The sequence below is a fragment of the Bos taurus genome, chromosome 21 (genome assembly GCF_002263795.3).
Source record: "Bos taurus isolate L1 Dominette 01449 registration number 42190680 breed Hereford chromosome 21, ARS-UCD2.0, whole genome shotgun sequence".
Taxonomy (NCBI): Eukaryota; Metazoa; Chordata; class Mammalia; order Artiodactyla; family Bovidae; genus Bos; species Bos taurus.
Genome location: NC_037348.1, coordinates 59316971 through 59342160, shown reverse-complemented (window position 1 = coordinate 59342160; position 25190 = coordinate 59316971). Strand labels below are relative to the sequence as shown.

Genomic DNA, 25190 nt, shown 5'->3' with positions numbered 1-25190 from the left:
CAGAAGCAGAAGAGAACTCTAACATGGGAAAGGTTTTTATGTGTGTTTATTTACTGGCTATTTTTTTAAGGGGAAAAACATCTATTTCGTTAACTAGATTGTCTGAGTAGACATAATGAATCCTCTTACCAGAAATGTTCATCTGCCCATTTCCAGTCAGAGGCGTTGTTTCCTCCTACATTTCGCAAGCCAGAGAAGAGGTCTTTGCAGGATAAATAGACAAACGCAGTCATGAAACCCCTGCATCCAGGCAGACGGTGACTGCGGATCCATCCCCACCTCCCGCTCTCACAGGCAGGTAATCCATGATGCTCCCACACGGGGAGCCAAGGGACCCCTTTCCCAGGTGGCTCTGGCCTCGGTCAGGGGTCGGTAGAACCTGAGGCAGGAGGGAGGCGGGAGGACGTGTGTCTGATGCTGGGAGGGTTCTGAGTCCTCTGAAGATCAGTCCTCTCTCTGGGTCTCAGTGTTCATCCTGCAAAGGGAGGGATGTGCCACCAGGGCTTCTGGGGGCATTTCTGCTTTTGAGTCTTTGGGGTTGTGATTTGAGCCAGCTGTGCCCCATCCAGCTGTGCATCCAGCGTCAGGTCAGAGGTCCTCCGAGGGCCCTGAGGTGCGTCTCCTTGCCTGGCACAGGGCACTGCTCTCAGATAGTTCTGGGGACGGAATTAGTGCACCAGGTCCCTCTGGGCAGAGAGGTCTCCAGGGGCGATTCCTGCTCTTCACTATCCCTCCAGGACCCCCGGCCAAGCTAACTGTCAGGTGCGTCTGTTCGGCATTGGAGAGACAGGCTTCTCAGAGGCAGAGGCAACCCTCCAACCAGAACAGATGAAAAAGCACAATTCCTCCAGGAATAAGTCTTGGGAGAAAATGGTTAACCTGTTTGGGAAAAAACCATTGTATCACTCCTGAGTAAACTAACAGTTTAGGCAATCGATCGCCTCTCTCCCCAGGCTTGTGTGAAGGCCTTTCCCTTGTCTCTGGACAAGAATCAGCTCAGCTTCCTGCCCTACAGCCGTCGTCCTCTCCCCTCCAATCTCCTCCCATCTCTGCCTCTTGTCTGTCTCGCCTTCCCCCTCCCACCCCAGCAGCCCTCTCTCTTCTGAGATGAAGGGCAGAGGCTGCAGGGAAACAGCCCTCTTTGCTGAGGCCACCAGTTTGACCTCAGTCTCTCCTGAGGCTTCTGGCAGTAGCTTGGTCCTCTGTCCCCAGGGATCACAGTCTGGCTTGTAGAGTCCTAGAGAGGGTGGCCAGTGGAGGGGGTGACACGTCTGGAACTCCTCTTAGGAGCCCAGCACCTTCTTCCTGTATGTCACCGGAGCCATTCCAAATGTTGGACAAAGGTGGGAACTGAGGATCAGAGAGGTTCAGTCACTGCTCGTCACCACACAGCACTCACAACTGGCCAAAACAAAATCCTCGACCAGATCCCTGAAGCTCTGAGCTCACCCTGCTTCTCCCCACTAGGAGGCCCTTCCCGGTTCTTGCTGGAAACACCCTCCACATGTCCACGTGGCAGGGGCTGAGCAGAACGCTCTGCCCTCCTTGTTCTTTACACCAGCCCTCCTCAGGGCAGCCAGGCTCCAGCATGGCTCCCGCTGCCTCTGGCGGCCTCTCTCCTGAACCCTCACTGGGACCAGGCACCTCGACAGGAGAGCCTCCCTGAGGTCACACCCTTGTCCTCAGAGGTGGGGAGAGGTGCTGTGTCCTCTGATCAGTGCAGAGCTCCTTCTTGGGGTGACAGAGAGGGGGCACAGTGGGAAAGGAGCCCTGCTTCCTAGGCCCCTCTGACAGTGTCAGCTCCCAGGAAGAGGGAGATGGGTTCTTGCTGGACAGCACCTCACACCCATCACCAGCTTCCCCACCCTGGAGCCAGGCACCCCAGGCTTCTTACTCTCACTCCTCCACTGCTTGCTGTGTGACCTTGGAAAAGCCCCTTCCTCTCTCTGTGCCCAGTCTCTCCACTGGAGAAATTGCTAACGATCACAGCACTTGATCAAATGGTGAGAGGGAGCCCAGAGCCTCCTCGTGTGTGCTGGGAGCCCAGGAAGGTTCCTACCTGTGGGAGGTCACAGAGCAGCAGGGCTGAGAGAACAGAGACTACGGGGGACAGTGGCGGGGGTTGGGACATCATCTGACATGTGGAGACTGAAAGGAGCTTTGCTTTTCAGACATGAGGGCAGAGAGAACTTCCTTCCTCCTGGCCCTGGGGCTCCTGATGGCTGGGATCCGCAGTGTCCACTGCCTCCCAGAGAATGTGGTGGTGAAGGACCAGCGCAGAAGGGTGGATAGCCACACGTTAGCCTCCAGCAACACCGACTTCGCCTTCAGCCTCTACAAGCAGTTGGCTTTGAAGAACCCCAATAAGAATGTCATGTTCTCCCCGCTGAGTGTCTCCATGGCCTTGGCCTTCCTGTCTCTGGGGGCCCGTGGCCCCACCCTGACAGAGATCCTGGAAGGCCTCAAGTTCAACCTCACGGAGATCCAGGAGACACAGATCCACCAGGGCTTCCAGCACCTCCTGCAGGCGCTCAATCGACCCAGCAACCAGCTGCAGCTGAGCGTGGGCAACGCCATGTTTGTGCAGGAGGAGCTGAAGCTGCTGGACAAGTTCATAGAAGATGCCCGTGTGCTGTACTCCTCCGAGGCCTTCCCGACCAACTTCGGGGATCCTGAAGCTGCCAAGAGTCTAATAAATGACTATGTGAAGAAAAAAACCCAGGGGAAAATTGAGGAGCTGTTCAAGGACCTTTCCCCAAGAACGGTGTTGGTCCTGGTGAACTACATCTACTTTAAAGGTGGGTGCCTGTTTGTCTCAGAAGGAAACACACGCTTAGTTTTGTGTCTTCAGAGCGATTTCTATTTCAGCTCAGCCAGTTCTGTTGCTGGGCAGTACAGAGGAGGATGTCATCAATGAGGACAGCTTGGGCACTAAGACCCTGTCCCTGTCATAGTCCTTGTCTATTTGGGGGTTTTCTAAATCACAGCTGTCATTGCAACACACAAGGGCTGGGGAGCTGTTAATCCTTTCTGAGCCACAGTGAAGCGAAAGTCACTCAGCTGTGTCTGACTCTGTGACCCCGTGGGCTGTAGCCTGTCAGGCTCCTCTGTCCATGGAATTCTCTAGGTCAGAATACTGGAGTGGGTCGCCATTCCCTTCTCCAGGGGATCTTCCCAACCCAGGGATGGAACCCAGGTCTCACGCATTGCAGGCAGATTCCTTACCACCTGAGCTGTAGGGAGCCTTTTTATTCTCAAACTTGCCTGACTACCTGGAGAAAGGAGCTTTCCTCTAAGGTCACTCTGGAGTGGCCAGGAACCCCAGCTTCTTTCAACACATACAAGGAAGGCCACTGCTCTGTACACTGTGGGCTGTGTGTGACCTGGACTCCGTCTAAGGGCACTTGGTCTCAGCGGGTGGAGGTGGGGCTGTTGGCTGGCTTCATGCTGTGACAGCCTCTGAGCAGCCTGGCCAACTGCTATGGCCAGCAGCCGTTATAGCTATGAGCGTAGCATTGGCAAGGCCAACCCCAGAGGGAAGCCTCAAGGAAGGACAATACCCAGGACAGACCCTTTTCCAGATTCTAGCTGGTCCAGGGCCCAGTCCCATTGGTAGAAACCCAACATTGCAAACCTCATCCTGGAAACTCATAAGGGGCAGAGTGAAGGCAGGAAGATTTCACACATGGAGCCAGGGGTGCCAAAGGGGACACGGAATAAAGACACAAAGAATGATCATTGAGCAAGGGGGTGGTCGGGTGCCTAAGGGACACCCGCTGGGGGGACATATTCGCCCTGAACTGGAAACTGCTGGCAGAGCCCTGGGTAGCCCTCCTGGATCTGTATTTTCCTCTGTAAATGAAGACATATATTCTCAGTTCTCTGGAAAATTGTTAATTATCCAGGCCAGATCTACTATGTTTCTTCCTTGACTTTTCTGTGTTCTAATCTTCTACCACCCTGACCTGTCCCAGGACTTTCTCCTCCCCAGGGGTACCCCACCAGCCCAGCTCTCCCTCTCCTCCTGTCTGTAACCATGGGGACACAGGCAGGGGTGGAGACAAAGCAGGAAGGAGCGGTGGGTATATCCTCCATGAAGCCCCAGGGCTCCAATCTCCCCAAGAAGCCTACCCTCTGACACTAAGGTCTCCATCTTCCTTAGGGGATACCCAAGCCCCCTCCTCTGCCCTCCGGGTCCCCGTATGGCTCCTGCTCTAGCCGGGCTCACAGGCCATGGGAACGGGTGTCCTCCCTACAAAGCCAACGACTAACGCCTGGTCACTAACATGTCCCCTTGAAGGACCAGGCAGTTCCATATCTCCCCAGGCCCAGCTTCATCCCCATCTCTCCCTTGCCCTCCACATTCCTGTTGACTTCACATGTAGCACAACTAACCAGCTTTGTTTCATATCCCGCTTCCCAATGCTGACCTGCGGGGTTCACCTCTGTCCCCAAGGGCTTACCCACCTGCCCAGGTGTACATGCACACGAACAGGCCCATCATAGAGGTACACGATATGGGGGGCTTCTGGCATGGGAAGGGTCTTCCCCACTCAAGGACCAGGGCCGAGGAGGGAGAGACTGCGGCTCTTGCACTCACAGACTCTTCACCTGTCACCCCGCCTCCAGCCCAGTGGAAGACCCGCTTTGACCCCAAACACACTGAGCAGGCAGAGTTCCACGTGAGCAAGAACAAGACGGTGGAGGTGCCCATGATGACCCTTGACCTGGAAACCCCTTACTTCCGGGACAAGGAGCTGGGCTGCATGCTGGTGGAGCTCACGTACAGTAGCAACGACAGCGCCCTCTTCATCCTCCCTGACGAGGGCAAAATGCAGGACCTGGAAGCCAAGCTGACCCCGGAGACGCTGACGAGGTGGCGAAACTCCCTGCAGCCCAGGTGACTGTCCCCAGGACCCAGAGCTGTGGGTTCAGCTGCGTTCTCGGTCCTTCCCCCTCTTCCTGGACTCCTGACCCCCAGCAACAGGGCCTCAGGAATTTGAAGGGCAGGGGCAGGACGGGAGAGCCCACCATGATGACCTTGCCCTTTGCTGCCTGCCTGGCTCGGTGCTTAAATCCTTCTGTAAGTTGATGACATCTGAAAGGGCAGGAGCTGAAGGTTCGCCTCACACTAAGAAGGGCTGAGTCGTGAGGACTCAACATGATGCCCAGCACTCACGTTCTTCTCCCCACGACTCCTCCTTTTGAAGGTAGAAGAGTTGCAGAAACCAATATGCAAGAAACCAAGCACCACATTCAGAGAGTTGGAGAACTCAGGTTTATTATGCCGGTTGGCCCAGAGGAGTTAACACTCTAAGCTCTGAGCCCTGAACAAAGGGGTTACAGAGTTTTTATAGACAGACTGTAGCAGACTATAGTGGACAACACTAGCTGTTAATACACTGGTTTAATCTAAGCAATTTCACGCGCATGGGAAGAGAAGTCAAAATGGGGTGGAGGATGCCTGCCCTTTGCATGGACAGGCATGATTAAGCAGGTTTGCAGGGGCTGGGCAACTGCCAAAAGCTGAACAAGGGAGAGTGAGATAAGCTCCAGTTCCTAGTATTCAAAGTCCCCACTTTCTGAGACTCCGTGACCTGTGTGATCCAGGCTTTGGAAGAAGCAAGCTGAGTTACAGAGGCAGAACGGGCAGGAGGCTATGTAAAATTTTAATTTTTCCTCTTCAGAAGGATCGAATAGAATCAGGTGAGGGCCCGGGTGTGATGGGCTCTGAGGACCACACTGGCACTGTCTTTCCATTGTAGTCACTGATTTCTTCACTCACCCAGTCAGCACTGGTTGAATAGGTTAACTGAGGACATACTCTGCCTCAGGGACTAACTTAGACCCTGTGGTAGGTCAGCAAATAAAACGCTAAATTCTCTGTCCTCATGGCACTCTATAATTGTGGAAGACAGACTGGAAATAAATATAAATTCTTTGCTAGGTTGAGAGGGGACAAATGGGGAGGTGGGGAGAGTAACGCACAGTAAAAGGGAGAAGAAAACTGTATCCAGAGGTAGTTTGTGATCATAAATAGGGTGGCCCTTAGGTGACGTTGCAGTGAGAGACTGAGCCTTCTGGATGTGTTGGGAAAAAGCATTTCTGGCCAAGGGAATAACAGGGCAAAACCTCTGAGGCAGGAGCGAGCCTGGTGTGGTTGAGGATTATTGAGGCCAGAGCAAGACAGCAGAGGGAGAGAGAGGGGAAGCTGGGCAAGGTCAGGGTCCCCCCCCGAGGGTGGACTCAGGTCACTTGGGGCCTTGCAGACTCCTTAAGCTCCCCCTGCCCTGGTGCCTGCCTGGCATGTTAGACTCCTGCAGATTGGAATGGATAAACAACAAAATAAAGGGATTTAGCCTGAGGGGTCTAGAAACTGAGAACAGGAGTCCTTATTCCAGGGAGAAGGGGGTTGGTTAAGAAGAATCCTTGGAAGACCATGCTGTGAGGTGGGAAAAGGCAGACATCTTTTCAAGCAGGTGTTCAAATTTATTTTCCTTGTTTCCTAGACGAATACATGAACTCTACCTGCCAAAATTTTCCATCAAAAGCAACTATGAACTGAATGACACCCTCTCCCAGATGGGCATTAAGAAAATATTCACCGACGCTGACCTGTCAGGAATCACAGGGACCGCGGACCTGGTAGTCTCCCAGGTGAGTCTTTAAAGTGTGGACAGTTCATCCTCCTATCAGAGCGCAAAATGTGGAGGCCAGACAGATGACAGGTCACATTGAATTTGTAAAATATTGCTTTTCCTGCAACTCAGTCTCCCTCCCTGGGACTCCCCAAGCCCAGGAGAGCTGGGTTACAATCACGATGACATCAGGTCCCACCTTCCCTGAATTATAAAGTGACACAGAAGCCTGTCATTGGGAAGGACCCCGAGTGGAAACAGCAGTGGACCCCATATCAGGCTCCATCTTTCACTGCCTGTAGAGGGGAACGATCACATTTCTGCATCCCCCAACTTTTCATCTTTAAAAGGAGCATATAGTTGTTGGTTCCTGTTTGGTGCCTAGCGGAGCAGGTAAGAGGTCATAGGTACTAACAAAGTCTCTAAAGCAACCGTGGTGAAAATGCACTAAGAGTAGGCGAGAAAACACCCAGTGTCCTGGTGCTGTGATCCTAGAGGCAGAGAAGCCAGAGTGAATGGTGGGGTGGGGGTGGCTGGGCAGCCCTGCAGGCTCCCCTGCACCCCACCTGCCATAGGACCTGGTAAAGGAGGCACAGATGCTATGGGGCTTCGTGGTCCAGGGCTGGGAAGCCAGTCCTAGGCAAGGGAGCTGAGGGCTCAGGGACACGTCAGCTGGGGCAGGAGAGGAGTAGCAAGCAGTGCTCACCCATCAGTTGCTTCGACATGGAGGGACTGTGGACAGTTGCCTGCAAGAAGAATGCCTTGACCTGGCCCCTCCCCATATAATAGGGGGAATTCGGAGGCAGCACAGTCTCTGGGTTAGGAGAGTGAGTCCCTGTTCTTTGCCTCTCTGGTGTTGCACACATCACTCACAGACTTGGCTTTCAGTTTGCACATCTGTGTATCACAACTATGCAAACCAGTTGACAGTTTGTTGGGAGGACAAATAAGTAGAACATACAGACTCCAGAGTGACAGGCCAGCGGCAGGTGGGTGAATGTCAGCCCCCTTAGAGGGGCTAGGTGACTGCTCACCTCCGCCTGCCCCGTCTCCAGTGGGTACTGCTCTGGTGTCCCCACAGGTGGTCCACGGTACTGCGCTGGACGTGGACGAGGAGGGCACGGAAGGAGCTGCTGCCACGGGAATCGGCATAGAAAAACTGTCCTTTCAGAAAACCACTGTGCGTTTCGACAGGCCCTTCCTGATTGCCATAGCTCTCAAAGACACCCAGAGCATCATCTTTTTGGGGAAAGTCACAAACCCCAGTCAAGCCTAGAGCTCTGCTCTGAGTTGTGGGTCCCCTCCCTAAGGAGCAGGGTGCGCAGGTCCTGGGTGCAGCCTGGCCCCTGGGCACTGAGGATCCACCCTGCCTGTCCCCACCTGCTCACCTCTGGGAAGGTGACAGTGATGATGCTGGGGGCTCTACATGCACAGGGAGTCTGCATCCTCTGGGTCACCTCCTGCTGTGAGGCTATACCCATCATGGGAACTTGCCTTATAACCTTTCAAATGTCATGATGGCTACTTCATAATGGCTAGAGTGATTTTAAATGATAAATCTATTTAACAATATAAATTAATAGAACTTTTCACTTTAATGCAGCATGAACAGAAAAGTTAATATGTGCTCAGCAGATAGAGTGTTTGCAAAACATTCACTATGGAGCATCCACTTCATCCTGAGGATGCATTACGGATTGGGTAACAAAGCACAGTCTCTCCCTCAAGGACTGTTTTGTTTTCATGGAAAAATTCAGACATTACATAAACAGAGAGGATGATATAATGTCACGTACATATCAGCAGCTTCAGTCATTATCAACATGGGGCCAATATAATTATTCCCTACGTCCTAACCCCTTTCCTCTTTTGGGTTTGTTTTGTAGCAAATCTTACACATCCTGTTATTTTAACTCTAAGAATTTTTAAAAATACTTAAAATGGCATATCACACTTAAAATAAACATAATTCTTTAATATTATCCAATATCAATTATTACTCCCCTGCTACTGCTGCTGCTAAGTCACTTCAGTCGTGTCCGACTCTGTGTGACCCCATAGACGGCAGCCACCAGGCTCCCCCATCCCTGGGATTCTCCAGGCAAGAACACTGGAGTGGGTTGCCATTTCCTTCTCCAGTGCATGAAAGTGAAAAGTGAAAGTAAAGTCACTCAGTCGTGTCCAACTCTTAGGCTCCTCCATCCATGGGAATTTCCAGGCAAAGTACTGGAGTGGGGTGCCATTGCCTTCTCCGATTATTCCCCTACGTGGTGCCTAAACTTAAAAAATTTTTTTCTGAATTAGGATGCATTGTAGACACAATGTCTGTGCATGGCATTTAATTACTTTATCTCTAAGTCTCTCTCTCCATATTGAAGTGAAATTTATATAACAAAATTAGCCACTTTAACATGTAAAATTCAGTGGTGATTAGCACATTTACAATGCTGTACAACTATCACTTCTTTTTAGTTTTGACAGTTTTATTCACCCCCAAAGGAAACCCCATATCCACTAAGCTCTCACTGCCCATTACAACCTTTCCCCAGGACCTGGTAACTACTAATAGACATTTCTGTATCTCTGGATTTAATATCTCAATATTTTATATAAAGGGAATGATACAATATGTGACCTTTGGTGACTGGCTTCTTTCCCTCAGCATGATACTTTCAAGGTTCATCCACCCTGCCTGTGTTTCAGTATTTCATTCCTTTTTCATTTGGTGGCTCAGATGGTAAATAACCTGCCTGCAGTGTGGGAGACCTGGGTTTGATCCCTGGGTTGAGATGGTCTCCTGGAGGAGGAGGGCATGGCAGCCCACTGCAGTATTCTTGCCTGGAGAAGCCCATGGACAGAGGGAGACTGGTGGGTTACGGTCCACGGGGTTGCAAAGAGTCAGACACAGTGAAGCAACTTAACAGCATGCATGCAAGGTCATTCGACATTTACCTCTTTGAAGAACCGGCAAACCTATTTCCAGAGCAACTGCACCATTTGACTTCTTCATCAGCAATGTACAAGGGGCCCAATTTCTCCATATTCTTGAAACATGTGCTGTTGATTTTCTATTATTATTATTATTAATACAGCCTTCTTGATTTGAGTTAATGTCTTGCTGCGGCTTTGATTTCCCTGAGATGGTGAGCATGTGCTTAGTGCTTAGCAGTCCCTTGTGTATGTTTTCTGAAAAAATGTCTATTAAAGTCCTTTTTCCACTTTTTCACTGGATTTTTTGTCTTTTATTATTGAGCTGTAAATATTCCTTAAATATTCTAGATACAATTTCCTCATCAGATGTATGATTTGCAAATATTTTTTCTCATTTTGTCGGTTTTCTTTTCACCCTCTTGATAGTTGACTTGTGATGCACAAAATAGTTTAAATTTGATGAAGTCCAATTTACCTATTTTTGCTGTTACTGCTCATGCTTTTGGTGTCAGATCTAAGAATCTGTTGCAAATCCAAGATCATAAAAATTCACTTCTATGATGTACTCTAAGAGTGTTATCTGTTTAGCATTTATACTTGGGTCTTTGATCCATTTTGACTTGTTTTATATATGGTGTGAACCATCACCCTGACCCACTCTATTTTCAAAGAAATATATTACAATGTATTTTAATTGAGACTTTAGTATCTGTGCCCATTATAATATTTAAAGCTTCTTGAAAGCTGGTATCCTGATATTTGTACACCGTTGAATTCTCAGCAGGACTACAGGCATCACACATAGTGGACTTAATGAACGTTTGGTAAATAAATGAGTGAATGAGTGAGTGAGTAAGTCACTAATTTTAGTCACAGAAAGGTATTATTGATATGACTGGCACAGATCTTCTAACTTCCTATTTGTTTTATATTTGATCCATCTGTATTTTGTTTTTTTCTTTTTCTCTTGCTGTATTTTTGGATAATTTGAGGAGTTTTCATGTTTTTGTTTTGGTCAACTGTTGGATTAAAACCTATACTTTTTAGTTTGTGCATTTTTTCAGGGTATTGGGAATGTACAATAAATCTTTAACTCATCAATATGTATCTCCTGATAATACTCTATCACTTCAAGTAAACTATAAACCTTATTTCAATATTCTTGCTTTTTCCTCCCTTTGTCCCATGTACAATTGTTCTCCTTTCTATAATTTACACATGTTAAATCCCATAATACATTGCAAAACTTTTATTTGCTACACATAGTTAATTGCCCATCAAAGAGTTTCACAATAAGAGAGGAAAAAAAAACACTTTTCATTATTTTTGGTACTCTTATTCCTCTGTACGAATTTTTATTTGCCTATTTACTTTCTGTCCCAAGAACTTACTTTAACACTTTTTGTAATGCAGGCCTACTGGTAATGGATTGTCTAAGATTTTGTTTGTCAAAAAAAAAAAAAAATCAATACTTTGCCTTCATTAAAAAATATTTTTGCTGGTTATACAAATGTCATCTTATAAAACAACATGCATTTCTTGTTACTGTCTCTCACAATTTTGTCACTCAATTCTGTTGGGCTCAGTAAGGCTGTTTCCACTCTGGGTGTCTCCTGTGCTTACTCGCGGACCATGGCTGACTGAAGCCATCGGACGCCTCCTTACTCACATGCCTGGTGGTTGATGCTGCTGTGAGCAAAGATCTCAGCTGAGCTGTGGTCAGGACACGCACATGGCTTACTTCCATGTGGCTTGGCCTTCTTCACAGTGCTGGTCTAAACTCAGAAACCACAGGCATCACTTGCCCTCCACCTTAAGGGTTGACAGCCATAACGGCCCAGCCAGGAGCTGCCAAGATCACATACTTGGGTGAGAAATATTGCTTTGGTTCTCTGCAAAATATTTCCTCCCAAGTATTCCCTATATTATCATTTAGATTTATGATGTTTTGCTTTCTTTTTACTCCTTTTTCTTCTCATTATGCTTCCTACTGTGACTAAAATTGTATTAATTTCTTTTTTTACCATGTGTGTGTATATATATATATATATATATATATATATATATATATATATATATAGTCTAATTTATTCTTTAGTATGTCCTTCCTTTTCTCTATGGTCTAAACTGGGTGTTGGGTACAAAGTTAGTTTTCCAGCCTAATAAGATGAGACCATCAAAAATTGTTTTTGTTCAGTCTTTAAGTCATGTCCAACTCATTGTGACCCCATGGGCTGCAGCTTGCCAGGCTCCTGTGTCCTGCAGTATTTTCTTGAATTTGCTCAAATTCATGTGCCTTGAGTTGGTGATGCCATCCCACTATCTCATCCTCTGCTGCTCACTTCTCCTCCTGCCCTCAATCTTTCCCAGCATCAGGGTCTTTTCCAGTGAGTTGGCTCTTTGCATCAGGTGGCCAAAGTATTTGGAACTTCAGCATCAGTCCTTCCAATGAACATTCAGGGTTGATTTCCTTTAGCATTGACTGTTTTGATCTCCTATCTGTCCAAGGAACTCTCAAGAGTCTTCTCTAGCACCACAATTCAAAAGCATCAATTCTTCACGGTTCAGCCTTCTTTATGGTTCAGCTCTCACATGTGTTCATGACTACTGGAAATACCAAGCTTTGACCATACAGAGTTTTGTGAACAAAGTGATGTCTCTGCTTTTTAATATGCTTTCTAGTTTTGTCATAGCTTTCCTTCCAAGGAGCAAGCATCTTTTAATTTCATGGGTGCACTCATTGCTCAGTTGGAAAAGAATCTGCCTGCAATGCAGGAGACCCGGGTTTGATTCCTGGGTTGGGAAGATCCCCTTGTCAACTACAGATTGGCACTTACCAAGAGCATTGCCAAGGACTGAACAACAAAGACGTTTGCCATCTGCCCCTATGGAGATTGAACCCCATGCTGCTATAGCTGTTGACCCTCAGCAACCCCTGAGGGAGTTCAGGGTGCAGTGAGGCGCTCTGTGCTCCAGGGACTCTGGTGGGACAGGTCTTTAGACAGTTGGAGGTTTTTAGGAAGAGATTTTATGATCTCAATCCTTGCATCTCCTCATATCTAGAGAAGCACTAACTCCCTTCAAGTTGACATCAGACCCTCATGACTAACAAAAACCTTTTGTAAATTGAGTGCTTTATGGTACTGAACTCCCCCTTCACCAAAACCTTATATATTGACTTTTCAGAGCTGTCTGAGATGCTGCCTCCAGGGCTGCAGGCCTCATTTTGCCCCACAGCTCTCAAGTTGTACATCTTTTTTTAGTCAACACCCTGGAGAAGGAAATAGCAATCCACTCCAGTATTCTTCACTGGAAAACCCCATGGGCAGAAGAGCCTGGCAGGCTACAATCTTCGGAGTCTCAAGAGTCAGACACAACTTAGCAAATAAACCAGCACCAGTCACTGTCCGCAGTGATTTGGAGCCCAAAAACATAATATCTGTCACTGCTTCCACTGTATCTCCTTCTGTTTGCCATGAAGTGATGAGACTGGATGCTATTTTTTTGAATATAGCATCGTGACCAAATGACCTTAGTTTTTTGAATGCTGAGTTTCAAGCCAGCTTCCCCTCTTGACTCCCATTAAATGGAAGGTGGATGGAGCAATGAGCCCTCTGGGCCCTGGCAATAAAAACATGAAGAATACAAGCAGCTTGTGTTAGCCACTCAGTCATGCCCGACTCTTTGCGACCCCATGGACTGCAGCCCACCAGGCTCCTCTGTCCATGAGATTTTCCAGGCAAAGATACTGGAGTGGGTTGCCATTTCCTTCTCCAGGGGATCTTCCCAACTCAGGGATTGAACCCGGGTCTTCTGCACCACAGGCAGATTCTTTACCGACTGAGCTACAAAGGAAGCCCATAGGAAGTCAATAGCCGCTGCTGCTGCTGCTAAGTCGCTTCAGTCGTGTCCAACTCTGTGTGACCCCATAGACGGCAGCCCACCAGGCTCCCCCGTCCCTGGGATTCTCCAGGCAAGAACACTGGAGTGGGTTGTCATTTCCTTCTCCAATGCATGAAAGTGAAAAGTGAAAATGAAGTTGCTCAGCTAGTCCCTGACAAATTGGAATCAACATGTCAACCCACTGCTTAAAATATTAGGACTTACAAGGGAAAAATAAGCTATAGTCTTATTTTAGCTACTATTTTCTTTGGGATTCTCTGTAACTTCAAAATATATCATCAATTCTGGAAATTACTGGAGACTAAAAGGACATGGAAGGAAAAGAACTGAAAGGACTGAAAGGAAAAGTCATGACCAACCCAGACAGCATGTTAAAAAGCAGAGACGTTACTTTGCCAACAAAGGTCCGTCTAGTCAAGGCTATGGTTTTTCCAGTAGTCATGTACGGATGTGAGAGTTGGACTATAAAGAAAGCTGCCAAAGAATTGATGCTTTTGAACTGTGGTGTTGGAGAAGACTCTTGAGAGTCCTTTGGACTGTAAGGAGATCAAACCAGTCCATCCTAAAGGAGATCAGTCCTGAGTGTTCATGGGAAGGACTGATGTTGAAGCTGAAACTCCAATAGTTTGTCCACCTGATGCAAAGAGCTGACTCATTTGAAAACACCCTGATGCTGGGAAACATTGAAGGCAAGAGGAGAAGGGGACGACAGAGGATGAGATATTTGGATGGCATCACCGACTCGATAGAATGAGTTTGAGTAAACTCTGGGAGTTGGTGATGGATCGGGAGGCCTGGTGTGCTGCAGTCCATGGGGTTGCAAAGAGATACAACTGAGCGACTGAACTGAACTGAACTGAGAGCTTACACCTAGTGTTATTTGACTAACTCTTCATGGAGACACCTCCCCTACCTCTTTCCAGTCAGGGAAACTTTCTTATCTGCATTTTAGAGATAAAGAGATTAAAGTCCACGGATTTTTGATAAATATCCTGGGATCACACAACTGGTAAGCAGTACTTTCAGGATCAAAGCTCACCTCATGCCAAAGCCATACCCTCACCTCAAAGCCATCATCGTGCTCAGTGGTATCCAACTCTTTGCAACCTCTCTGGACCTTAGCCTCCTGTGCTCCTTTGTCCATGGGATTTTTCAGGCAAGAATACTGGAGCAGGTTGCCATTTCCTGCTCCAGGGATCCTTCCTGACCCAGGAGTCGAACCCGGGTGTCCTGTATTACAGGCAGATTCTTTTCCTGCTGAGCCATCAGGGAAGCCCAACATCACTAAGTCAGTGGTTTGCAAACTGTGCTTGGTAGAACCCCAGGGATCTCCAGAAGTCTGGCAGGGATTGTTAGGAATTGTCATAGCTGGAGGGATGTGACTATGATGGATGAAGGGACAGGTTTTTCCCATGAGCCCAGGAAATACCTGAAATTATCTCATTGAGACAGCTAAGAAGACCTCAAGATCAAAAAGGGAGGACGATTAGCTCCTAGGATGAACCAACAGTGAAGGAGAGCAGGGCAGTGTCCAAGTCACAGCAGGTCCCCCAGACAGATGGTGCTGGAGACCGGAGGCCAAACACTTGTACTCCGGACGACCTTTGGGGACCTTGGGCTCACACCCCTTCTGTGGGAGTGGGGGAGGAGTGCTTCAACTTACAAATCAAGCTGTAAACAAAGAGTGTATTGCATTTTAAAATCCTGTCCTATCACATATGCAAATGTGCACACTCACACACACACACACACTTCAAAGAAAAGCGACTAATAAAGAAACACAACACAATGTTAACTTGGATTTCCCTGGGCGCTAGCGTTCTGGGAAATACTTTGCAAGCCCTTCTCTACATTTTTGGGGTTTCTCTGTGATCCTTAAAGACGATATCAGACCAGGAATAAAACACTAATAAGAGTCAATAACTCTTTAAAAAGAACAATAATTTGGAGTAGTTTTCAATGATTCATTTGATGTTTTCTGAGTTGTCACACGTTCCTCAGTGAGTATTTCATAAACAGAAGAAAACTCTAACATGGGAAAGATTTTTTTGTGAATTTATTTACTGGCTATTTTTTAAGGGAAAAAAAAAAAAAAAAAACAACCCTGTTTCGGTAACTAGATTGTTTGTGTAGACCTAATGAATCCTGTTACCAGAAATGTTCATCTGCCCATTTCCAGGCCTATATTTCACAAGCCAGAGAAGAGATCTTTGCAGGATAAATAGACAAACAAAGAGACGAAACTCCAATATCTGGGCAGGCGGCGGCTTCGGATTCACTGCCCACATCCCGCTCTCGCAGGCAGGTAATTCGTGATGCTCCCACACTGGGAGCCAAGGGACCCCTTTCCCAGGGTGGCTCTGGCCTCGGTCAGGGGTCAGTAGAGCCTGAGGCAGGAGGGAGGCAGGAGGACGTGTGTCCAATGCTGGGAGGGTTCTGAGTCCTCTGAAGATCAGTCCTCTCTCTGGGTCTCAGTGTTCATCCTGAAAAGGGAGGGATGTGCCACCAGGGCTTCTGGGGGCATTTCTGCTTTTGAGTCTTTGGGGTTGTGATTTGAGCCAGCTGTGCCCCATCCAGCTGTGTATCCAGCATCAGGTCAGAGGTCCTCCGAGGGCCCTGAGGTGCGTCTCCTTGCCTGGCACAGGGTGCTGCTCTCAGATAGTTCTGGGGACAGAATTAGTGCACCAGGTCCCTCTGGACAGAGGCTCCGGGGTCTCCGGGGGGGTTTCCCGGGCTCCACTGTCCCTCCAGGGACCCCAGCAAGCAGACAGGAGCTGAGTCGTCCAGCACTGAAAGGACAGACTGCTCAGAAGCAGAGGCAACCATGCAATCAGAACAAATGAATACTCCAGGAATAGTTTTGGAAGAAAATGGTTAACTCATTTAGCAAAAACCATTGTACCACTCCTGAGTAAACTAACAGTTTAGGCAATCGATTGCCTCTCTCCCCAGGCTTGTGTGAAGGCCTTTCCCTGGTCTCTGGACAAGAATCAGCTCAGCTTCCTGCCCTACACCCCTCCTCCTCTCCCCTCCAGTCTCCTCCCATCTCTGCCTCTTGTCTGTCTCGCCTTCCCCCCTCCCACCCCAGCAGCCCTCTCTCTTCTGAGATGAGGGGCAGAGGCTGCAGGGAAACAGCCCTCTTTGCTGAGGCCACCAGTCTGACCTCAGTCTCTCCTGAGGCATCTGGGCAGTATCTCGGTCCTCTGTCCCCAGGGATCACAGTCTGGCTTGTAGAGTCCTAGAGAGGGTGGCCAGTGGAGGGGGTGACACGTCTGGAACTCCTCTTAGGAGCCCAGCACCTTCTTCCTGTATGTCACCTGAGCCGTTCCACATGTTGGACGGAGGTGGGAACTGAGGATCAGAGAGGTTCAGTCACTGCTCGTCACCACACAGCACTCACAGTGGTCCAAAAGACATCCTCGACCAGGTCCCTGAGACTCTGAGCTCACCCTGCTTCTCCCCACTAGGAGGCCTTTCCCGGTTCTTGCTGGAAACACCCTCCACATGTCCACGTGGCAGGGGCTGAGCAGAATGCTCTGCCCTCCTTGTTCTTTACACCAACCCTCCTCAGGGCAGCCAGGCTCCAGCATGGCTCCCACTGCCTGTGGCGGCCTCTCTCCTGAACCCTCACTGTAACCAGGCACCTCGATGGGAGAGCCTCCCTGAGGTCACACCCTTGTCCTCAGAGGTGGGGACAGGTGCTGTGTCCTCTGATCAGTGCAGGGCTCCTTCTTGGGGGGACACAGAGGGGGCATGGTGGGAAAGGAGCCCTGCTTCCTAGGCCCTCTGATAGTATCAGCTCCCGGGAAGAGGGAGATGGGTCTCGCTGGACAGCACCTCACACCCATCAACCAGCTTCCCCACCCTGGAGCCAGGCACCCCAGGCTCCTCACCCCCACTACACCACTGCTTGCTGTGTGACCTTGGAAAAGCCCCTTCCCCTCTCTGTGCCCAGTCTCTCCACTGGGGAGATTGCTAATGATCACAGCACTTGATCACAGGGTGAGAGGGAGCCCAGAGCCTCCTCGTGTGTGTTGGGAGCCCAGCAGGGTGCCTATCCCTGGAAGGTCACAGAGCAGCAGGGCCGAGAGAACAGAGACCACGGGGGACAGTGGCGGGGGTTGGGACGTCATCTGACATGCGGACTGAAAGGAGCTTTGCTTTTCAGACATGAGGGCAGAGAGAATGTCCCCCCTCCTGGCTCTGGGGCTCCTGGTGTCTGGGCTCTGCTCCAGGGTCCACTGCCTCCCAGAGAATGTGACCCCAGAAGAACGGCACAAAGGGACGTCTGTGGATGGCCACTCATTAGCCTCAAGCAACACTGACTTCGCCTTCAGCCTCTACAAGCAGTTGGCTTTGAAGAACCCCAATAAGAATGTCATCTTCTCCCCTCTGAGCATCTCCATAGCCTTGGCCTTCCTGTCCCTGGGGGCTCGTGGCCCCACTGTGACAGAGATCCTGGAGGGTCTCAAGTTCAACCTCACAGAGACTCCCGAGAGAGAAATCCACCAAGGTTTCCAGCACCTCCTGCAGATGCTCAGTCGACCCAGCAATGAGCTGCAGCTAAGCGTGGGCAACACCATGTTCGTGCAGGAGCAGCTAAAGCTGCTGGACAAGTTCAGGGAAGATGCCTTGGCGCTGTACACCTCCGAGGCCTTCTCGACCAACTTCAAGGATCCTGAAACTGCCAAGAGTCTAATAAATGACTATGTGAAGAATAAAACTCGGGGGAAAATTGTGGACTTGTTCAAGGACCTCGACCCACTCACAAAGGTGATTCTGGTGAATTACATCTACTTTAAAGGTAGGTGCCCAGATTGGTATTCAGAAGGAAATGAACAAATTTTTTTTTTTTTTTTTTGGTAATTTCAGGCTATTTCTGTTCTGGGTCAGCCAACTGTGTCATTAGGCAAAATACTATAGAGGAGTGGACTTCCCTGGTGGCTCAGTGGTAAAGAACCTGCCTTACAATGCAGGAGACATGAGATCGATTCCCGGATTGGGAAGATCCCCTGGAGGAGGAAATGGCAACCCACTCCAGTGTTCTTGCCTATAAAATCCCATGAAGAGAGGACCCTGATGGGCTAGAGTCCACTGGGTCACTGAGTCAGACAGGACTTAGTGACTGCACACGAGCCCTCAGTTCAGGATGCTGGGGCATCAAGACCCTGCACCAACCATTGGCTTTGATCGTCTCGGGATTTCCCAAACTCCAATGCTCATTATAGGACGTTAGTGCACGGAAGCTGCTAACTCTTTGTCTGACGCAGAGGGAGAGTTTTGTTTTGACTTAATCTTACCCGGCTGCTAGAGGAAGGGTTTTCCCATACTCATCACTCTTGTGTGTGTCCTTCCTAATGAGGTGGTGGTGGAGCCCTCAGGACCCTCGGCCCTGCCCACCATGGGCTGGTTCTGACCTGCCGGGGGACTTGGTCTCTGGAGGCTCCCAGTGAGGCTGGTGGGCTTCACGGTGACACAGACTCTGAGGAGCCTGCGCGTCCCCAGGGTCTTCATCTGTGCTCTTCTATCAGCTTAGGGTGGAACAGGTCAGGCCACCATCCGGGGGCAGCCTCTACAGAAGGGAGCCTCCTAGACAGGATCCTCTCCCAGCTTCAAGCTGGTCTGATGCCTGGTCCCGGTGACAGGAGGTCAGCATGGCAAACCTCAGCCTGGATATTCACAAGGGGCAGAGCAGAGGCAGATGGATTTTGCACAGGGAGCAAGAAGGGCCAATAGGGATCCAGAGAGGATCACTGAGTCAGAAGTGGTCAGGTGTCTAAGACCCACCAGATGTGGAGCACAAGATTGCCCTGAGCTAAGGATTCCTGGCAGAGCTCAGAACGGCCCTCTGGGGCCAACGTTTTCATCTGTAAATGAAGGCCAAGAATGGAATTGCTCTGAAATGTGAATTCGGGGCTGACTTTCCCTGGATTGTTCTTTGTATCTCCTGTGCTTTCTTCTACCATCCCATCCTAAGATTTTTCCTCCAAAATCTCCTTCCCAGGGGCACACCAGCCAGCCCTGCTTTCCCTCTGCCCCTGCCTCTCACCATGAGGACAGAAGCAGAGGTGGAAACGAAGCAGGAGGTGGGGGTGGATACACATTCCCTGAAGCCCCAGAGCCCTGAACTCCCCTAGAAGTCCTGGCCTCAGCGAGGATCCATCCTCCTGAGTGGAGACCCGAGTCCTCTCCTCTGTTGACCCCGCCCTGCCCTCCAGGTCCCCGTGTGGCTCTGGCTCCAGCCGGGCTCACAAGGCTGTGGGGACCTGTGTCCTCCCTGAAAAGCCAATGACTAACCCCTGGTCACTTGTTCCCTTGAAGGACCAGGAGGTCCCGTACCTCCCCAGGCCCAGCCTCACCTCTGTCTAGCCCATGCCCTCCACATTCCTGTTGATTGCTCATGTAGAACAACTAACCAGCTTTGCTTCGTGTTCCTCTTTTCAATCCTGATCTGTGTTCACTTCCATTCCCAGTGTTTACCTACCTTCCCACGTGTATGGTCACACCTAGCAGAGCCAGCCCTAGAGGCACGTGGCATGGGGGCTGCTGGTGTGGGGAGTGTCTTCCCTCTCAGGGACCAGGGGAAGGGGGAGGGAGAGGGCACAGTCTTTGCACTCACAGTCTCCTCACCTATCCCTCCGCCTCCAGCTCAGTGGAGGACGCCCTTTGATCCCAAACAAACTTACAAGTCACAGTTCCATGTGAGCAAGAACAAGACGGTGGAGGTGCCCATGATGAGCATTGGGGACCTGGTGACCCCTTACTTCCGGGACGAGGAGCTGGACTGCACGCTGGTGGAGCTCACGTACACCAGCAATGACAGCGCCCTCTTCATCCTCCCCGACGAGGGCAAAATGCAGGACCTGGAAGCCAAGCTGATCCCAGAGATGCTGACGAGGTGGCGAGAATCACTGTACCCCAGGTGACTGTCCCCAGGACCCAGGGCTGTGGGCCCATCCTTCCCCCTCTTCCTGGACTCCTGAACCCCAGCAACAGGGCCTCCAGAATGTCCAGAGGGTGTGGGAACTGCTGGGAGAACCCATCCTGGAATGACCTTGCTCTTTGCTGCCTGTGTGTGTCTGGGCTTGAATTTCTCCTTCTACAAGATGATGACCTCAGAGGGGACAGTGGCTGAGGTTTCCTCTGCCTCTAACATGTGCTGAGTCATGAGGACCCTCAACACAACCCCAATACTCATGCACATTCTCTCTATGGTGCCACCCTTTGTAGGCGGAGGGAGGAAGATGGAACTGTAGGCAGCTGAGGGCTCAGGTGAGACAGAGGCTGAGGACCAGCTTGGCACGGTCTTTGCATCATAAGCACTCATTTATTCATTCATCCACTCAACACTGGCTGAACAGATTAATTCAGGATATGCTACGCCCCAGGGACTATTCTCATAATAATAATAATTTAGACCCTGAGGGTAAGTAGGCAAATAAGCCCCTACATCCCCTACCTTCACAGTACTTACTTTGTAATTGCAGGAGATAGACAAGAAACAAATAAAATAACTGAATTATTTGTTACTTTCAGAGGTGAGAAATGCAGAGGTGAGGGATAATAAAGGAAAAAGATCATTATTCCCAAAGGTAGTTTGTGATTGTAAATAGAGTATCCTTGGGTGATGTTTGAGGTGAGGGACTGAGCCATGTGGATGTGTTGGGAAAAGCATTCCTGGCCAAGGGAACAGCCAATGCAAAGCCTCTGAGGCAGGAGCCAGTCTGGTGTGGCTGAGCATTAGTGAGGCCAGAGCAGCAGAGCAGAGGGAGTGAGAGGGGAAGCTGAGCAAGGTCAGGGAAACCAGGGGGAATACAGATTACATGGGTCCATGCTGAAGCTGAAACTCCAGTACTTTGGCCATCTCATGCGAAGAGTTGACTCATTGGAAAAGACTCTGATGCTGGGAGGGATTGGAGGCAGGAGGAGAAGGGGATGACAGAGGATGAGATGGCTGGATGGCATCACTGACTTGGTGGACGTGAGTCTGAGTGAACTCCAGGAGTTGGTGATGGACAGGGAGGCCTGGCGTGCTGTGATTCATGGGGTCACATAGAGTCGGACACGACTGAGCGACTGAACTGAACTGAGGCAGACCCCTTGACTCCCCCCATCTAAGGGAAATGGAAACTCGTCACAAAGTTTTGGCCCAAAGAGTGAATGATCCGAGTAATGTTTTAAAAGGATCGCCCAGGGTACCTAGTGAAGAACTGCCTGCACAGGACAAGCATGAGGCAGGGAAGGCACCAGGAGCCCAGGGGGGTCACCCAGGGGAGCCGCTGGGGGTTGGACCCGGAGGAGCAGCAAGTGTGGGGAGGGCTCTGGCTCTGGGTAAACAGAGGGTAGACACACAGGCCAGGAGGTGGGATTCAGGAGACCTATCTCAGGGGGACAAGGGGAGAGGCAGTGCTAGGCCAGGGTCTGCAGGGGCGGGTAGGGAGGGGGTGTGGGCAGCATGAGGGGGGCAGGGGTGCCCCAGACCCAGAGTCCCACTCCTAGGCTCACACTCCCCCGGCCACTCTCTGTGCTTCTCTGGGGCTCAGCTCCCTGCTATGAGGGGAGGGGTGTCCTTGACCCTCCGTTCTGAGTGTGGGATCTGCAGACCCAGGGGGGATGGGTGTGGGAGGCACTTTATAAACCATAAGGGACTAGAGATCTTCCCACAAGTGATGTAGAAGCTGTAGCTCCTTCCCTACTCCTATCCAGGGGACCTGACACCTTGGGGCTCCTGATTCCCAACCCCTCCACCCTGTAGATCCCAGGAGACCCAGGACACAGGACCCCCTCGCCCTGCCTGTGATCCCTTCCCAACCCTTCCCCCTCCAACCCCAAGAGCTACCATAGGGCAGGAGACCAGCGAATAGTGGTAAATGGAGAGAATATTCACCACACACCTTGATTTAAAGCCCTGAGGGGACATGGATCTACACACTCCTGGTCCATGGAGGATGTTCAGTAATATCTTATTGAGTAAATGGATAAAGGATGAGTGAATAAATGAGAAATGACAACGAGGAGAATCGTTACCTCTGTATTTCTAAAGGACCCAGAGCTTAAGGGGAGTCACAGCCTCGTCATATTTGGCATTTATAAGACCAGACACCCTGACAGGAGTCTTAAGGGAAACACAGAGAGAGAGAGAGAAGGAGGGAGGCCATCAGTTCAGAATTGCAGCATGCCAGAGAGAAGGAGGGAGACAGCATCTCTTGCTCCAAGAATCTGCTGGTGGCTCTGCTCAGAAGCAGCAGCCCTACTCCCACAGAACTCACCAGGAAGGCAAGACAGAGACTCTGAATAGGATGATTCAGGCCCCCAAGTCCCTTTATTGCAGCCCCCAGCCCCCAAGCTCCCCTCCAAGCCCCTTTCAGCTCCTTCCTTCCCTGCCACACACACTCAGGCCACTCTTGTGCTGTGGATCAGCCCCTCAGGCTTCCCACATTCCTGCAAGTGCATCCACCTCCTCATAAGCTCCTCTTCACCCAGTCAGATCCATCCCCTCCCCTGGGACTCAGGCTCCATGCCACCTCCTGCAGGAAGCCTTCCCAGTGCCTGTGGAGCAGCAGTCTCCCAGCAGTTGTGGAATCCATGCTGGAGGAGGGTGTTTCCTGTGCCCTGCAAGCTTGCAGGGGAGGAACAGGGCCAGGTCCCAACCTCTGTGCACTGTCCCTAGGTTAGACTCCTGCAGAAAGGAAAGGATAATTAATGAATTAGAAAGAGTTAGCCAGATGGGTCTAGAAACTTGAGGAAAGGAGTACTTTTCCCCCCAGGGGTAAGGTGGTGGTTGGAGAGTAAACCACGGAAGATCAAGCTGAGTCAAGCATGAGTTCATTTTTCATATTTCCTAGAGGGATACATGAACTCAACCTACCAAGGTTTTCCATTGCCACTGACTATAAGCTGAAAGACATACTTTCCCAGCTGGAAATTAAGAAAGTCTTCACCCAGGAGGCGGACCTGTCAGGAATCACAGATGACCACGAGCTAGAGGTTTCCCAGGTGAGTCCAAATTCTGGACAATTCATCCTTCTTTTAGGAGCTTGAATGGGGGCAGACAGGCAGATGCGTGGCTAATTTTGAATTTAGAAATTCCTTGACTTTCCTATAATTCAGTAGCCCTTTCCAGGACTCCCCAGGCCTAGGAGAGCTGGATTACCATCATATTGGGGGTTGTCCCCACATTCCCTGAAATATGTAAAAGGGATTCCATCACTGGGAAAGACCTGGGTGATATCAGCAGTGGACCCCATGCCAAGCTCTACTCTTCACTCCTATAGAGGCAAATCCTATAGCCCTCAGTTTTCTTCATCTGTAAAAGGAGGTGATAGTTCCTATCCAGCATGCAGAATCCAGCAGAGCAGGTAAGAAGTAATAGGTACCAACAGTGGCTCAGGGCCATCGTGATGAATATACACTAAGAGCAGGAAAGAAGAACACCAGAGGTCCTGGTACTGCGATCCGAGAAGCAGAGGAATCAGAGTGAATGAGGGGGGCAGGTGCTGGACAGCCCTGCAGTCTCTCCTGCACCCCACCTGCCAGGGGACCTGATAAAGCAGACACGGTGCTAAGAAGCCAGAGGGGTTCAGGGATGGCGAATCACGTCCTAGGCAAAGTAGCCAAGGCCTCAGGGACATGTCAGCTGGGACAGGAGAGGAGGAGAGCTGTTTCCACCCAAATCTGCTGCTTGGACCTGGAGGACTGTGACAGTTCCCTGCAAGAAAACAAAATGCCTTGATGTGGCCCCTGCCCCTACACTAGGGGGAATTCGGGGGCATCACAGTCTCTGGACTCAGAGAGGGTTCCACAATCAGGGAGTCCTGGCTCTGTGCCTCTCTAACCCTCGACCCACCACTGACAACCTCACTTTGCACACCTATGCATCACGACGGCAAACCAGCTGACAGTCTGATGGGAGGACAGACAAATTGAACAGGTTGATAGTGCAGTGCAGACCAGGAGCAGGTGGATGAACGTCGGGTCGGTCCTGAGAGGCGCTCAGGCCCCTGCTCACATCTTGCCTCCCCCATCTCCAGTGGATAATGTTCTGGCGTCCCCACAGGTGGTCCACAAGGCCGTGCTCGACGTGGGCGAGGAGGGCACGGAAGGAGCTGCTGCCACGGGAGTCAAGGTGGGAATCACATCCATAAACAATCACATCCCCTTGAGCTTCAACAGGCCCTTCCTGATTGCCATAGTTCTCAAAGACACCCAGAGCATCATCTTTTTGGGGAAAGTCACCAACCCCAGTCAAGCCTAGAGCTCCCCTCCGAATGGTGGGTCCACTGAAGAAGGAGCTGGGTGCCCTGGTCCCTCGGAGCAGCCTGACCTCTGTGCACCGAGGAGCAGCCCCCCATCCAACCCCACCCGCTCACCCTCGGGAAGGTGACAGTGACAATGCTGGGGGCCCCTGTGCACACGGGGTCTGCCCTGCTCAGGAGGAGGCACTGAGCCCTACGCCAGCAATAAAGCACCTTCCTTGGACTGGACTCTTTCCTGTTGTCTCTGCCCTGATCTGCCTGACTCCATGCCCTGCTGCTGCCTGGGCCCCAGGGACAAGCCCCTCTGACATCCTACACACACTAGGCCCACCCTACTTCTGAGGCCCTCTGCTTCAGCCTCACCAGCCAGCCCAGGAGCCAGTTTTGTGCCTGTGTCCAAGCCCACTGGACTGCAGGCCCAGGACTGGGAGAGGCCCAGCTGCCCAAAGCCCACTTCCAGGGG

At 50.4% G+C, this 25190-nt stretch overlaps 2 protein-coding genes across 2 annotated transcripts; both read left to right on the top strand.

Moving 5' to 3' along the window:
* The first annotated feature begins 242 nt into the window (after positions 1-242).
* On the top strand, positions 243-9861 carry SERPINA3 (serpin peptidase inhibitor, clade A (alpha-1 antiproteinase, antitrypsin), member 3). The gene is made up of 5 exons (XM_024982126.2): positions 243-298; positions 2172-2798; positions 4630-4900; positions 6510-6657; positions 7720-9861. The coding sequence occupies exons 2-5, from the start codon at positions 2174-2176 to the stop codon at positions 7912-7914; spliced, it is 1239 nt and encodes a 412-aa protein (XP_024837894.1). The 5' UTR covers positions 243-298; positions 2172-2173; the 3' UTR covers positions 7915-9861.
* A 5876-nt stretch (positions 9862-15737) lies between these two features.
* SERPINA3-8 lies at positions 15738-24949 on the top strand. Its single transcript, NM_001081712.1, is given in 5 exon segments — positions 15738-15777; positions 17641-18276; positions 20121-20394; positions 23318-23468; positions 24529-24949. Coding segments are annotated over 4 exon segments (1257 nt in total). The 5' UTR covers positions 15738-15777; positions 17641-17642; the 3' UTR covers positions 24727-24949.
* Positions 24950-25190: the final 241 nt, after the last annotated feature.